Raw genomic sequence first — 16,003 nt, 5'->3', positions numbered from 1 at the left:
TGGATTAAAAGTAAAAGTCGTCAAAAATATGAATAGTAAAGTAAAGTACAGATACCAAAAGAACGAAGTACTTTACACCACTGGCATTAAATGATGGAATTGCAGCTCAGTAGTTCTGTGCCAGTCTATAGACATCGGACCTGTTCTGCCATGCCACATATCACTCTTCATATGCAAAAATATTCATATGAACAGCAGGAGTCCGTACTCCCCACCATCACCTCCCCTCCCGATATGACTATATCGCTGCCATGGAGCCCAATTGAGGTCTATACATTTGTGGAAAAGAGCTTCCAAAGGTCTGGTCTTCATATTGATTTTTACTACCCTGGCTTATTGGTTTATGAAATGTTATATTTCCTCTGACTCCTTGTCCAGACGGATAGAGAGCCTGGCCAGGCAAGGAAGGAAGGAGCTGCAGTATTTCCCAATGCAGTTTGAAAATTGAAAATCAAGTTATTGTTTTTTTATTTTATTTTTATTTTCTTTCTCTTTCCTCTTGCGGTCTGTCGGCGGTCTGTCGGCGGTCTGTCGGCGGTCTGTCGGCGGTCTGTCGGCGGTCTGTCAGCGGTCTGTCAGTGAGTGGGCTGATTGTCCTGTGAGGCAGATCACAGGACAATTATCTCAGAGACACATCTCTCCTTTTAGACACACTAGACTGAGATGTGTATGTGGTTAACCCTTTCCATGCCCTGCTTCTGCAGCTCTAGCCATTCTGATCACTGCAGCTAAAAAGAGAATTCAGACACCCTTTAAATGAGAATGAAAGAAAATAAACATTTGCCAAATGAGAGGGTGTAAGGTGCTTATACTGTAAAATACCTGTAATATTAGGTTTCCAGTCATTTGATATATTTGACCAGAGCTCATACAAGTACCCAATAAGAATATCCATGTTTGGGCATAAATTAGTATTCACATGAATATTCACTCAAAGCATGCAACATTTGCATAATGCAATTGGCCAAATTGGAATTCCATTGCTTATCAACTAGGTTCCCCTTTGTGTGGTAGTTAAATAAAACCATATCACAATGTGTTATCACAGCTCCTATAGCAACAGTTATTGCTTTCAGCTCTAGGGCTTTTGCCATTTTCGGACTGACTCCATATCAAGAATTGTACAAGCTCCATATGTACAAGCAGCCACCTGCTGTGTTTTAAAACAAGTATTGGGTTTATTTAGATGTGTTTTCAGAAAGACACTGAAAACAGATGCAGGACCAAAACACTTTATTGCCTGAATCTCAATGCGCACAATTACTTTTCAAATAACACCAAAAGACCCCGGGGAAGATGTGTATTTCATATTAAATGTCTCATAATGAATGTTTTAGATTACTCTGGGATGATATATCACCATAAGTCATCAATTACAGTACAGCATCATGATGTTAGGGCGGATTTACTATTTTGTTTCTTCCAGCTCCATTTCCACATGACTTTTTCAGTCTCTACTGTTAATATAAATGTAAAACTATTCATGCAAAATTTCACACTATGCACAGTGATTTTACATCGTAAGTCAATAAGAGTGATTTTCAATGCAGAGGAATGTATAGAGTCTCACCATACATTATGCAGTGCCATTGCAGCACAAAGTAGGCTTTTCCTTCCTACTAGTGGCTTTATCAATGTTTATACCACAGAGCACTTCACATACCGAAGCAATACTTCTCATTGGACTCAAGGTTTTTCATCAGTCGACTTGAGATCTCAGCAGCAGTAGCCTAAAGGCAGTCTGAGATAGAGAGGTAGACATCACATCTATTTTGAGCCCACCTATCCTGCCTTGTTGCCAACAGGGAGAGAAGGTGGAGAGAGGCAAGAAAGCCGGCCCTCTGTCAGAGAAGAGACAGTTCATGTTGACAGATGCCTTGTGGGCACTCTGGAACACTCCCACACAGTCGACCACTGCACTGCCCCCAGTCTGTGTGTGTAAAGCTGTAGCACCGCCCTTATTTACTGTGGGCAACGTTTCAAATAGGCCCGCAGTGGCGAGTCCTGGAGAGCTGCTTATGATCTGCTGTGAGTGGTTGCTGTGGCAACAGTGAATGCAAAAAACGAGGCCTGATGAGGTCTGGGGGCAGCGCTTTGAGGCGAGTCGCCGTGTGCTGCATTCTCACTCACTCACACACACATGCAAACACGCACGCACACTCACACATCAACAGCATCACTCATCTGAGTACAAAGACGGCAACAACGATCTTATTCAACTCTTTATTTCACATCTCTCTTCTCCCATTTAGCCACTATCACCATGGATATTTAGTGTATATGTCAGCAAATATCACCTTGACAATTCATGTTGGAAGACTCCCAAAGCTGCAGTGTGAACCAAATGTGTGGTTGTTATGGCAATGACATTGTGTATATCTTTGTAAAGTGTGTTTGTGTTGCATTATTCACCTTTTCCCTCTGAAGTCCACCACCCATAGGACACCATCATATCCCCCAGGCTGTCAAAGGTTGATTTAAATCAGTCTGACTCATTTCTTCAAGATGGCTGCCAGTGGATGACATCTCTGTTCACTTATTTCCCCTCTCTTTACTTCTGCTTGGTTTAAGGGAAATACTACTTAATGGAAACACCAATTGAAACCAAAGCATGTTGCTTTAATGAGCAAAGCTGGCAACTAACTGTCCCTGATTGTGTCACTGTGAATATCTTTAGAAGACAAGCTCAGACTATGAGCAACCTGGGTGCATTCAGCAAGACACATCGTTGTGCAACTTTCAGATAGCATGCAGAAATATAGCATGTAGAACAAACATGCCTCTCTGACATGTATAATAAGGAATCATGTCAGCTCTATTCATGACATTTATATCTACAGCGTTTCCTAATGTTTGGATACATGTCTCACTGTATGAGACTGATGTTGGATTTCCATACATTTCTGACAGAGTGAAATGGCCTAATATGTGGACTTTTACACACACTCAGTACTAATCACGGTGTTGCCTGAAGTCTAAAGAAATAAAACCCTCAACACCTCAAGGCTCAACACTAAATAGGTATCTTCTGCCACCGTCTGGTCAATGTGTGTATGTACTGCATCACACATCCTTTTGCAGACCAGTGTTACTGTGCTGCTTATGCAGCTCCCTGCCTAGACACTCACATATCTCTGGTTATGGGTTGAGAAAAATGGGTCATGATAGACAAGTATGCTGTTACAGTATTATGTATGACCAAAGTGTATTGAAATGGCACAGGCTTAGATGGGCACCTACTGGTTTACTGACTCTACCTGTCAAACATACTCTCGTAAAACTGATTATCCTACCGATCCTCGACTTCGGCAATGTCATCTACAAAATAGCCTCCAACACTCTACTCAACAAATTGTATGCAGTCTATCACAGTGCCATCTGTTTTGTCACCAAATCCCACTGGCTCCAGGTCATCTACAAGTCTTTGCTAGGTAAAGCCCCGCCTTATCTCAGCTCACTGGTCACCATAGCAGCACCCACCCGTAGCACACGCTCCAGCAAATATATCTCTCTGGTCACCCCCAAAGCCAATTCCTCATTTGGCCGCCTTTCCTTCCAGTTCTCTGCTGCCAATGACTGGAACGAACTGCAAAAATCACTGAAGCTGGAGACTCATATCTCCCTCACTAGCTTTAAGCACCAGCTGTCAGAGTAGCTCACAGATCACTGCACGTAGCCCACCTGTAAATAGCCCATCCAACTACGTCATCCTCATACTGTATTTATTTATTTATCTTGTTCCTTTGCACCCCAGTATCTCTACTTGCACATTCATCTTCTGCACATCTATCACTCCAATGTTTAATAGGTATATTGTAATTACTTCGCCACCATTGCCTATTTATTGCCTTTACCGCCCTTATCTTACCTCATTTGCACACACTGTATATAGACTTTTTCTACTGTATTATTGACTATGTTTGTTTATTCAACTGTTCGCTGCTCTGGCCCCCCAATGGTGGAACAAACTCCCTCACGACGCCAGGACAGCGGAGTCAATCACCACCTTCCGGAGACACCTGAAACCCCACTTCTTTAAGGAATACCTAGGATAGGATAAAGTAATCCTTCTCACCCCCCCCCCCCCCCCCCTTAAAATATTTAGATGCACTATTGTAAAGTGGCTGCTCCACTGGATGTCATAAGGTGAACGCACCAATTTGTAAGTCGCTCTGGATAAGAGCGTCTGCTAAATGACTTAAATGTAAATGTATTCCATGTGTAACTCTGTGTTGTTGTATGTGTTGAACTGCTTTGCTTTATCTTGGCCAGGTCGCAATTGTAAATGAGAACTTGTTCTCAACAAGCCTACCTAGTTAAATAAAGGTGGGAAAAAAAAATGAAAAGGAACTAACTTCTAATCAGCTTATAGTCTCCATCTAGTGGCCAAGAGTATGAAGTGCACTGGTTTATGTATGGTATGTAAACCCTGGCATGAATATGGACCTCAACGTAATATAATACCTTTACCTCAATATAAATGGTATTCAAAGAATAATAAACATCCGTATGACAATTTTTAACATTTATTTTTATTGTAAAGGTGATATATTCCAAAATATTAATATGTTAGAGGAGCAGAGAAAAAAGAGAAGTAAAAGACATGTAAAAAACACCTACACAAGACTTTGGTAAGACTATTGGGTGATATTCCTATCAAAACATCCACAGCAAAAAAATGTAAAAAATGATCTTATAATAACAATGCACAAAATCATAGAGATTTCTGTTGCGGTGTGTCTACATGAACAGTAGTACAGCTGAGTAAAAAGTCATACAGGAGATTTCTTGATCCTAGAAACATATTTTTTTTCTGAAGGATTATAAAATGCTGGAATGGCTGGATAACTGTGCTTTAAGTTCTGGGATAATATACACTACCAAAGAGGATACTACAGGATATAGCCTAACAGTACTATCGCTTATTAAATCAATTGGTGTTTTCAACATTATCATTATTCAAGAATATTATACCACAACAAGTTTACAGTAATCTTGCAGAAGAATCCTATATGTAACAGAGCTAGTTAATTTACGAACAGAGGAAAATCAGTCAGGTTCATCAGAGGCTAGGCGTTATTTGGGGAAGCCTAGATCCTCTCTCGAAATGGCTGTTTGTTTTAGGCTCGAGAAGAGACCAAAGGAATTCCTTCCTTCCTTCTTGTAAAATAACACATGACCTTTGACCTTGAAGGATGGGTCATTTCAGAATTTGCTAAACCCTTTCCAAACTCTGACTAGAGGTGTATACAGAACCAGTGTACCTTCCCCAATCTAAAATCTTCAGACTCAGGCCTGGATTAAACCAAGAGATATTAAGGTCCGTGCCAGTCCTAAACAGAGTGCATTGGATCATTGAGTGACACTATGCCACCTCACGCTCCGTCACATAACCAAGTTGCCCATAGGCACAGATCTAGGATCAGCTTACAATCCCCAAACCTAATCTGAACTGTCAGAGGGGAAAACAACTGAGCTCACACCAGTGTTTATGGGCAACCTCCACCCACTCCGTACCCATCCCATCCAGTCCCGCCCAACTTGGTCCATCTAGCAGGGGTGCACGTTACACGCTCGGATCTCCTTCCTGTCCTTGCAGCTGGGGAGCTGGGCGCTCTTAAGCCTTCTCTTGGCTGTCATGAGCCGCTCCTGAATCCCCCCGCCACACAGCTTGGTACAGTCCGTCCAGCTGGACCATGGCCTCATCTTACAGCCTGACCAGAGAGAAAGAGAAAGAGAGAAGGCATGGAGAAAGACATTTTATACATTTTCATGGAAATGTGTTCCTTGTTAAATAATAGCAAATATCATATTGAAGATAATGACTATCAAAACTGACTGTGATTTAGTTTTCTATGAGTACATTTACATGCACACTAATAATGCAATATGAAACTGATCATGGCAGTAGGTAGATTATACAATAGTCATGTAAACACATTACTCTGTTTATCTTAATCGGGGGAAGGTCAAAAGAAGTACGCATACGCTGATTAAAAGAATCTGGTCAGAGTGGAGTCCCACCAACCTGGGTGTTCAGCGGTCGACGTGGTCTCCTCCCCCTGTTTGCTCCTCCTCTTCTCCCTCGCCTCCTTGCGTCGTTTCTTCTCGTCGCTGTTGACCTGTCCCTGGCCACCGCCGCGGTTACACTTCCTGATCTTACACTTCTTCCTCTGTACAGTCTCGGGACACGAGTCCCCTCCGAACTGAGGCTCCAGCTTCACTATGCGTGTCCTGATCATGTGACCTTTACCACAGGATTTGTTGCACTCAGACCACTCCGTCCACTCTGACACCATACAGTCTGTTGCTGTAGAGAGAGAGAGAGAGAGAGAGAGGGGGAAAGGGTGGAGTAAGAAAGGTGAAGAGTTAATATGGGATGAAATCTTGAAGATACACGTCATGACTTTGCATTAGTGTTCCTTTTTCTAAACATAACACAATATGAATCCCCTGGAAACAAATTCTCGGACTTATGTCCATAACGAGAACATTCTTACGAACTGCAAGGATGATTAGGGCTGGCCAGAATAATACGGCCAGCTTTATCCCCTCACTAAGACTGAAGGAAGACCAGTTAACAAGCTTTTTCACCCCAATACAATGACGTCTGCCAAAGTTAAAGTTGGTTATTTCTGACTTTTAATCCCATTCTTCACAATAGAGCCCTTAAATTAGCTCCCTCATTTTCTAGGGAACAGCAGAAAGGAGAGGAGAAAGAGAGTATTTTCCTATGGTAATGTGTCTGCCAGTCTCGTACCTGACTAGAATATATATATAACCTATTAAGTCAGGCTTAAATGTGAGAGCACATGGGCACTTCTGGGTTCCAATGTTCCCTCTCATATAAACCTGCTAATACTCCACCAGGGTATTCTCACGATAACCCTATCTGGGAGAGTTTGGGCTGGAGATGAGACTATGGGCACTCCTAACGCAGATGACATAAAGATGTGTACACAATAACAAGCCAAGTGTGTTATAAGTGTGTTTGTGGCGTGTGTGTGTGTGCATGTGGATATGATAGAGAGTGTATTATAAGCAGATGGATGCTCGGTTGCACAATGAAAATAATAATCAGCATTATTATGAACTACACATGTGAAGTACTGTTTCAGTTGGTGTGTCCACACATGAAGAAAGTAGATTCACTCCAATGTGTGTGTGTGTGTGTGTGCGTGTGTGTGAATGTTCCTTACGACACTCTGGCAGCATACACTTCTCCACCTGCTCCAGGTCCTCTGTACACTCTCCCAGCTCCACAGGAGACTTGAGCATGCGCTGCCTCGTCCGCATGCCTTTCCCACACGTCACACTGCAGTCACTCCAGTCAGACCACGGAGACAGCATACAGGGGATGGTGTCTGTGCACACAGGACACACACAAAATCAGTGTCTATCCGATTTCATCTGGTTGGCATTTGTTGTGGTGTGTGAGTGATAGTGTGTGCGTACGTGTGTACAAGTGTTCATGTGTGTGTACAGATGAGCGTGTGTGTGCATGTGTGTGTTTGTTTGTATAAGCCTGCATATGCTTATCTGTGTGTGACTGTGTGAGTGTGTGTGCGGGACTGTGTGTGCGGGAGTTTGTGTGCGGGAGTGTGTGTGTGTGTGTTACTCACGACACTCTGGCATCATGCACTTCTCCACCTCCAGCACCTCAGCCCCACAGATGGAGCCGTCTGGGGGAGGCATCTTCACCATGCGTTCCCTTCTCTTCATACCCAGCCCACAGGTGGCACTGCAGGAGTCCCACTCACCCCACTCTGTCACCAGACAACTGTTGGGTGCTAAAGAGAGGGATCAGACAGTTAAGAGGGGAAAAGGCAGAGAGGGGGAAGGGAAGAGGAGGAGGGAATGAGAAAGGGAGGGGGAAGGGAAGAGGAGGAGGGAATGAGAAAGGGAGAGGGAAGAGGAGGGAGGTGGGGGAGAGGAAGAGAAGGGGAGTGGGTGTGTTCAATGGGAGAGACAGAACTTAATCCACATATGCATTACTTTGTCCTGTAATCAGGCATAATTATACATCATCCTAATAGTTTGAACAGTACATTTGAATAATTTAGCAGATGCTCTTCCACTGAGAATTGATGCACACAATGAGCCTCATTTATCTACAGCCTAGAAATACATAGATTTGTTTATATGAAAGCGCATACACAGATTAATCAAAAGTTTCCTATACCTCGGAAAATGTTATTTTACCTGATTAAAAGAAAACTTTGCTAAATGCAGCAATGTTTGTGATAAGTGACTTTGTGAACCATTGATTTCAGGGGTGAAAGTTACTCACTGCATTCCTCGTTCACAATACACTTCTCGTTCTCCTCAGTAGGCAAGGTACACACAGAGCCATCGTCAGGGAACTGCTTGACGTAGCGTTCCCTGGACCGCAGGCCCATCCCACATGACATGCTGCACGGAGACCAGGTGATCCACTCTGACATCGTGCAGGTAGACCCTTCTGAGAGGTCGGGGGCAAAGTGCAGAAGGTCACAGTCAGTTATGGCATTTGAGTTGCATTCAGGATTTTAATGTCCTTAACAGTGTTAGTAGCCACATCATACTTTATATAATCAACCAGTGTATAATGCATATACATCATGGGACCTTCTGTTAGTCTCTGTTATGCAGGTGAATGAGGACCCAAAAGCGACTTGGCGAAAACAGAGTCTTTAATCCAGTTTAAGGAAATAGCAATACTCCTAGACAAATCGGAGCGGTAAATAAAGCATAAAAACAATTTCACTCGTAATCACGAGAACTGACTGGAGACTCGATAATAAACTGCAGGTTGCCTCGGGAAGGCACTTGACCGTAGCAGACTCAGACACCTGCTCACCACGCAGCATCTGAGGGAAACACGACACGACAGGGCGATACAAAGACACAGCACGGTGAACAATAGACAAGGATCCGACAGGACAGAAACGGAAAACAAGGGGAGAAATAGGGACTCTAATCAGGGGAAAAGATAGGGAACAGGTGTGGGAAGACTAAATGATTGATTAGGGGAATAGGAACAGCTGGGAGCAGGAACGGAACGATAGAGAGAAGAGAGAGAGAGAGGGAGAGAGAAAAAGGGGAACGAACCTAAAAAGACCAGCAGGGGGAAAACGAACAGAAGGAAAAGCAAAATGACAAGACAATATAAGACAAAACATGACAGTCTCATTTATCATAACAAGACAATAGGAGACTATGAGCATCTATGTCAGCTCATGGCCATTAAAAGAGCTTGTACCAGTATGCCTGTACCCAAAGTGTTTCCCAAGAGCTTGTACCAGTATGCCTGTACCCAAAGTGTTACCCAAGAGCTTGTACCAGTATGCCTGTACCCAAAGTGTTACCCAAGAGCTTGTACCAGTATGCCTGTACCCAAAGTGTTACCCAAGAGCTTGTACCAGTATGCCTGTACCCAAAGTGTCACCCAAGAGCTTGTACCAGTATGCCTGTACCCAAAGTGTTACCCAAGAGCTTGTACCAGTATGCCTGTACCCAAAGTGTTACCCAAGAGCTTGTACCAGTATGCCTGTACCCACAGTGTTACCCAACAGCTTGTACCAGTATGCCTGTACCTACAGTGTTACCCTACAGCTTTGAAAATGCATGAGCTGTGAACACATTTATGCAACAGACAAGTTTCTCCTCATTAATAACAACCCGCTGCTGTTGTTGCATTATGTTCAGGTGGGAGGGAGGGAGGATAAGAGTTGTTCTGGGTGAGACTCACATGGATTTATATCTAAACCCTCCCTCTCCAGACTGAAAGACTCATTAAACTCTGCTCTATAAAGAAGCTCATCATTAATAAGATGAGCAAATCATCAATGAATCATTAATAATAAGCAAATCATGAATAAGAGCCGAGAGTAAAAGCCCGCGTGTGTGCGTGTGTGTGCGTGTACACGCACATGCACTCAAACACAGAATGATGCATACACACACACACACACACACACACACACACACACACACACACACACACACACACACACACACACACACACACACACACACACACACACACACACACACACACACACACACACACACACACACACACACACACACACACACATTTTATTATTCATTAGTGTTTCATTGCAAGCAGCAAAGGCGTGACGCCGCTGTGTGTATTCTCATAACTTGTTATGTGTCTTTTAATAAAGCCTTAGTATCCACTGTGGCCTCCCGGCAGCTTTAGCCCATTACACATTTTATAGGCTTGTCTCAGAAACACAGTGTCCCTCTCACCTCTATGCTGCTACAACTTTATTGTCTGAGCTACAAACGAGCTGGGGGCTTTATCGATGACCCAACACCAATAAAGACCTACACTAAACCAGATTTGATCTTTCCCTGTTTTCTTTGCAATAACCTATGAAATGCTAACAAAGATGACGTCAACACTAATAAAGCTCCTAGAGGGACTTGAGGGTCTGATGTTGAAGTTTGTTTTTAGATGGGTGTTTGTTCACCAAGACAGCAACAAGAAATACACATTTCCAGATTGTATCCTAGATTTTATTGTAGTATATCTGTTCATGTCAATATAAATTTGTGTATACGCGGGTGGTTCGGTGAACCACGTTCACGTGTTGAGAAACATTGCCTGAGACGAAGACTTGCATTAGCACCCTGAGCTAATATATCGGCTTTAGCTCTGGAGGCAAACACAGTATTGTAAACCTATGTTCGAAAGGTACATACTGACCCTCGTCGCTGCAGCCGGGCCCCATGCAGGGCTCAAAGTCCTGGGTGTGAGGACAGGGTACACTGAGGTCCAGCTGGGCCTTCAGCATCCTCTGTCTCATCCTCTTGCCCTTGTCACAGGTGGCTGAGCTGCAGGCTGACCAGGGAGACCAGTTGGAGTAGATGCATGTCTCTGGAGTGTCGTCTGGAGGGAGGGAAAGTGGGAACGTGAGAGACAGTGAGAGAGAGAGAGGGAAGAGGAGAAAGGGTGGCAGAGGAGTGGAGGGTTTAGAGAGAGAGAGAGCGAGAAAGAGAGAGAGAGAGGAGAAATACATTCATCGAGTGAAGGGCATAAACACAAATGTTCAACTAGTTATGTGTTGCCTCAGGTGTTTGTTGAGTGCCTAAGCCCCTCCTCACTAAGTGATGTGCTATTGAAACACTGGTCTGACTCAAATCAATTTAAACATGTATGTCCCTGGGACATGTTCAGGTGCGACAATTCACTTGGAAGAATCTCAACTGCAGCCTTATTGATTTATTGAAAATGCCACTACTGATCAAATCTGCTTATGATTCCATCTGTGCAGCTTTCCCATGAGAGAGAGAGAAAGAAAAGGCAACATGGAGGACGATTATGCTGAGCTGGGTTAACTCATTCTACTGTTTCTCAAGCTCTGGTTCTAATCTCCCATGCCTGGAGAGAGAGAGAGAGCGAGAGAGAGCGAGAGAGAGCGAGAGAGAGCGAGAGAGAGAAAGAAAGAAAGAGTGAGAGAGTGAGAGAGAGAGAAAGAAAGAAAGAAAGAAAGAGAGAGAGAGATGCCTTTCTCCTCTCTCTTGCTTATCGCTCCTCTGTTAGAACCTTTGTTGGCAGAGTTGGGGAGATACAGGGACACAGAGGGGAGAGAGAGATAAAAAGAGACACAGACCTTCCTCTTTCTCCTCCTGGGCGATATCAGCCACAATGTCATCCACGTTATCAGGCACGACGTTGCACTGCTCTCCCTGCGGACAGACAAACACAGGCCTGCGTTGTGGAATACATACCACTCTGTTGTGATAAGATCCTCCGTTTGCCTCTGGCGGCTATCAGACAAAGAAGGGGGTAAACAGGGAGGTCAGCTGATGCATCCTCTCACCTTTGCTGGAGCTCACAGATACACACACACGTTGTCGCTATCTAGCTAGCGTATTTAGTTCTCTGTCTTTCTAGCGAACGGGGAGGTGATATGGGGACATGCTGGTAATGGCATTCAGCTGTCATAACAATAGAGGTCCGCTTAGGGCAAGTGACAAACGATCAGAGTGTTAGGGTGTGTGTGTGGGGCTGGGGGCGTTGCTGTGTGTGCTTGTACCTGCACGCTTCAGTGTGTGAGGATCAATAGATTGACAAAGTCTATAATAGAGTAGATGGAGAGATTCCAGTTGAGTCTGCCAGGTTGGATGCTGTGTAAATGCTATAGTCCACTGACATTTACCTCGCTGTTCTCTTCAAACTGCACCTATACAACTAACATCTATATCTCCAGCTGCATTGACCCACAACGTCTTCAGTTAGACACTGGAACAGTGCAGAGGGAGTTCAAATAAAGCTACATTCTTCTGACTGAAAAATATGTATCTTCCTCTCAGTGTCTGAAGCTTTAAAGTTGACATTTCTAGTTCAATACACCAATATGTTCCATTGTGCTGTTTGTTTACCTTCTCATTTCGAGTCGTATACCGAAACAACGTTATGAACACAGGCACATAATCAAACGTTTGTAACCGCTTCGAGATCTTAGAGCCAACCTCAAACATGCCTTGATGCGCATGAAATCAGGTTGTGTTGGTGACAGCTGGAGGGAAAGAACAAGAGGAGTGTGAGACAGAAAGAGGATGGAAGTAGGAAGTGAAGTGAGCAAAGAAAGAGGATTGAGGCAACAAATGTGGGAGAGGTATAGCAGCCAAAGGAACAGAAGAAATGGAGAGAGATGATTGGATGAACAGACCTTTCGGGCGATGCGCTCCACTACTACCCTGGCCACGGGGATGATGGCGCCCCCCTCAGGGTCGTAGAAGGGGCTCTGGGGGTGGTCCAGGCTAGTCAGGGGGCGGATCTTCTCCTGAGGGACTGTGGGCTTGTTGGGAGACTGGAGGTCAGAACACACACACACACAAATGAAGAGTCAACATAGGTACTTGACTGTCTTTTCATGTCAATATGTGTTCCATTGTAGTATTGAGGAACAGTGTCATGATATCAGTGATAAAATATGTATTTGCAGATAACCTTGAAAAGTTGCAATAGGTCTCTTCATGTGCACTATGGAGGTATACAACACATCTATAATAAAGTCTCGTCCCAGCACAAAAAACATACGTCCTCCTAAGACCGGCAAACCTAGATTATACAAGTCACAAAGCCACATCCACTAAAGCAACATGAATCCATAGATCTTGGTCAGGGACACTGTGAGTTATGGGGTTATGTGGTGAAACTGTTGTCATTATTCTGAAGCAAACGTCTGCTAGCAGGGGGCTAACACAGCAAACACAGCCACAGGGCTTCTGAAGGCACAACACTGGAAAACAAGCCATCCATTAGTCTGAACATAAAGGGTTGACATGTAACTTTGTTTAGTGCTATTGTGTTATGGTGATCAACATCTTCCACACATTTGAACTTCTGATATGTTATGTGTCAGGTATAACCCTCCATTACAATGTACAGAATGTGGTTGCTACATCACTACAAACATCCTACTGTTTCACACCAGTGGAGAGCAGAGTCACACAGTGAGAGAGAACACCACAGGAGGTTACCAGGAGCTGTTTTAACAACTCCAAACGTCAACTTCAGGCTTCCTGAAACAACAGAGACCACTAAAATATATAGACACCGTTCAATAATAAAACACTCTACAACCTCATTTCATGAGTTCTTGTACAACTTGTTCTTTCTTCCACCCAAGTACACTGTAAATAGGTCTGAGGCTCCAGACATTTGATATGAGTAAGGTCATTGGTGGGGCGAGCCAAATCAAACAGGGGAGTAACAGTTCAACAGGTTCGTCTGAACTCCCAGGGATCAGCCAAAGGTCTGTCTGTGAACTCCCAGGGATCAGCCAAAGGTCTGTCTGTGAACTCCCAGGGATCAGCCAAAGGTCTGTCTGTGAACTCCCAGGGATCAGCCAAAGGTCTGTCTGTGAACTCCCAGGGATCAGCCAAAGGTCTGTCTGTGAACTCCCAGGGATCAGCCATAGGTCTGTCTGTGAGCTCACACAGTACTGTCATGCTGGTGAAAGAGGACCCAAAAGCGACTTAACAGAAACAGAGTTTATTCAAGTCCAAACAGAAAACGACAAATCCTGAATCCTTAACAGGAAATGTCCAAACAGGGAATAACAGAAATCCTCTAGTCTGTAGAGGGGAATAACAGGAGAAGCGGCCACAGACTGCAGGTCGCTTCGGGTAGGCGCAGGCCGTAGCTGACTGAGACACCTGCTCACACGCAGCATCTGATGAAGGCAAAAACACGACAGGACAGGGCGATACACAATCACAGCACGGTGAATTCTAAACAAGGAACCGACGGGACAGGAACGGAACACAAAGGAAGAAATAGGGACTCTAATCAGGGGGAAGGATCGGGAACAGGTGTGGGAAGACTAAATGATGATTAGGGGAATAGGAACAGCTGGGAGCAGGAACGGAACGATAGAGAGAAGAGAGAGCGAGAGAGTGAGAGAGGGAGGGGGAGAGAGAGGGATAGAAAGAGGGAAAGAACCTAATAAGACCAGCAGAGGGAAACGAATAGAATGGGGAGCACAGGGACAAGACATGATAATAAATGACAAACATGACAGTACCCCCCCACTCACCGAGCGCCTCCTGGCGCACTCGAGGAGGAATCCTGGCGGCAACGGAGGAAATCATCGATGAGTGAACGGTCCAGCACGTCCCGAGACGGAACCCAACTCCTCTCCTCAGGACCGTAACCCTCCCAATCCACTAAGTATTGGTGACCCCGTCCCCGAGAACGCATGTCCATGATCTTATGTACCTTGTAAATAGGTGCGCTCTCGACAAGGACGGGAGGGGGAGGGAAGACGAACGGGGGTGCGAAGAAAGGGCTTAACACAGGAGACATGGAAGACAGGATGGACGCGACGAAGATGTCGCGGAAGAAGCAGTCGCACAGCGACAGGATTGACGACCTGGGAGACACGGAACGGACCAATGAACCGCGGAGTCAACTTACGAGAAGCTGTCGTAAGAGGAAGGTTGCGAGTGGAAAGCCACACTCTCTGGCCGCAACAATACCTTGGACTCTTAATCCTGCGTTTATTGGCGGCTCTCACAGTCTTCCCCGCAGACAAAGGCAGACCGGTAATGAAGTCTAAGGCGATGTGAGACCATGGTCGAGAAGGAATGGGGAGCGGTCTGAGACGACCGGCAGGAGGAGAGTTACCCGACTTAGTCTGCGCGCAGTCCGAACAAGCAGCCACGAAACGGCGCGTGTCACGCTCCTGAGTCGGCCACCAAAAGCGCTGGCGAATAGACGCAAGAGTGCCTCGAACACCGGGATGACCAGCTAACTTGGCAGAGTGAGCCCACTGAAGAACAGCCAGACGAGTGGAAACAGGAACGAAAAGGAGGTTACTAGGACAAGCGCGCGGCGACGCAGTGTGCGTGAGTGCTTGCTTAACCTGTCTTTCAATTCCCCAGACTGTTAACCCGACAACACGCCCATAAGGAAGAATCCCCTCGGGATCAGTAGAAGCCACAGAAGAACTAAACAGACGGGATAAGGCATCAGGCTTGGTGTTCTTGCTACCCGGACGGTAAGAAATCGCAAACTCGAAACGAGCGAAAAACAACGCCCAACGAGCTTGACGGGCATTAAGTCGTTTGGCAGAACGGATGTACTCAAGGTTCTTATGGTCTGTCCAAACGACAAAAGGAACGGTCGCCCCTCCAACCACTGTCGCCATTCGCCTAGGGCTAAGCGGATGGCGAGCAGTTCACGGTTACCCACATCATAGTTGCGCTCAGATGGCGACAGGCGATGAGAAAAATAAGCGCAAGGATGAACCTTATCGTCAGACTGGAAGCGCTGGGATAGAATGGCTCCCACGCCTACCTCTGAAGCGTCAACCTCGACAATGAATTGTCTAGTGACGTCAGGAGTAACGAGGATAGGAGCGGACGTAAAACGTTCTTTTAGAAGATCAAAAGCTCCCTGGGCGGAACCGGACCACTTAAAACACGTCTTGACAGAAGTAAGAGCTGTGAGAGGGGCAGCAACTTGACCGAAATTACGAATGAA

At 45.1% G+C, this 16,003-nt stretch overlaps 1 protein-coding gene across 2 annotated transcripts in view; it reads right to left on the bottom strand.

Annotated features, from left to right (window-relative positions):
* Window positions 1-4,512: 4,512 nt before the first annotated feature.
* The window catches only part of LOC124033674 (spondin-1-like), a 133,375-nt gene continuing 121,884 nt past the window's right edge, over window positions 4,513-16,003 (bottom strand). For both annotated transcript variants that reach the window (XM_046345842.1, XM_046345843.1), the window contains exons 9-16: window positions 12,684-12,824; window positions 11,622-11,697; window positions 10,715-10,897; window positions 8,291-8,461; window positions 7,623-7,790; window positions 7,200-7,364; window positions 6,029-6,310; window positions 4,513-5,714 (exon numbers count right to left, since the gene is read on the bottom strand). In XM_046345842.1, coding sequence (XP_046201798.1) covers window positions 5,551-5,714; window positions 6,029-6,310; window positions 7,200-7,364; window positions 7,623-7,790; window positions 8,291-8,461; window positions 10,715-10,897; window positions 11,622-11,697; window positions 12,684-12,824 — 1,350 coding nt within the window. In that variant the 3' untranslated portion in view covers window positions 4,513-5,550. The remainder of the gene's footprint in view (window positions 5,715-6,028; window positions 6,311-7,199; window positions 7,365-7,622; window positions 7,791-8,290; window positions 8,462-10,714; window positions 10,898-11,621; window positions 11,698-12,683; window positions 12,825-16,003) is intronic.

The sequence above is a fragment of the Oncorhynchus gorbuscha genome, linkage group LG04 (assembly GCF_021184085.1).
Source record: "Oncorhynchus gorbuscha isolate QuinsamMale2020 ecotype Even-year linkage group LG04, OgorEven_v1.0, whole genome shotgun sequence".
In the NCBI taxonomy this organism is placed as follows: Eukaryota; Metazoa; Chordata; class Actinopteri; order Salmoniformes; family Salmonidae; genus Oncorhynchus; species Oncorhynchus gorbuscha.
This window is presented reverse-complemented; position numbering and strand designations above follow the sequence as displayed.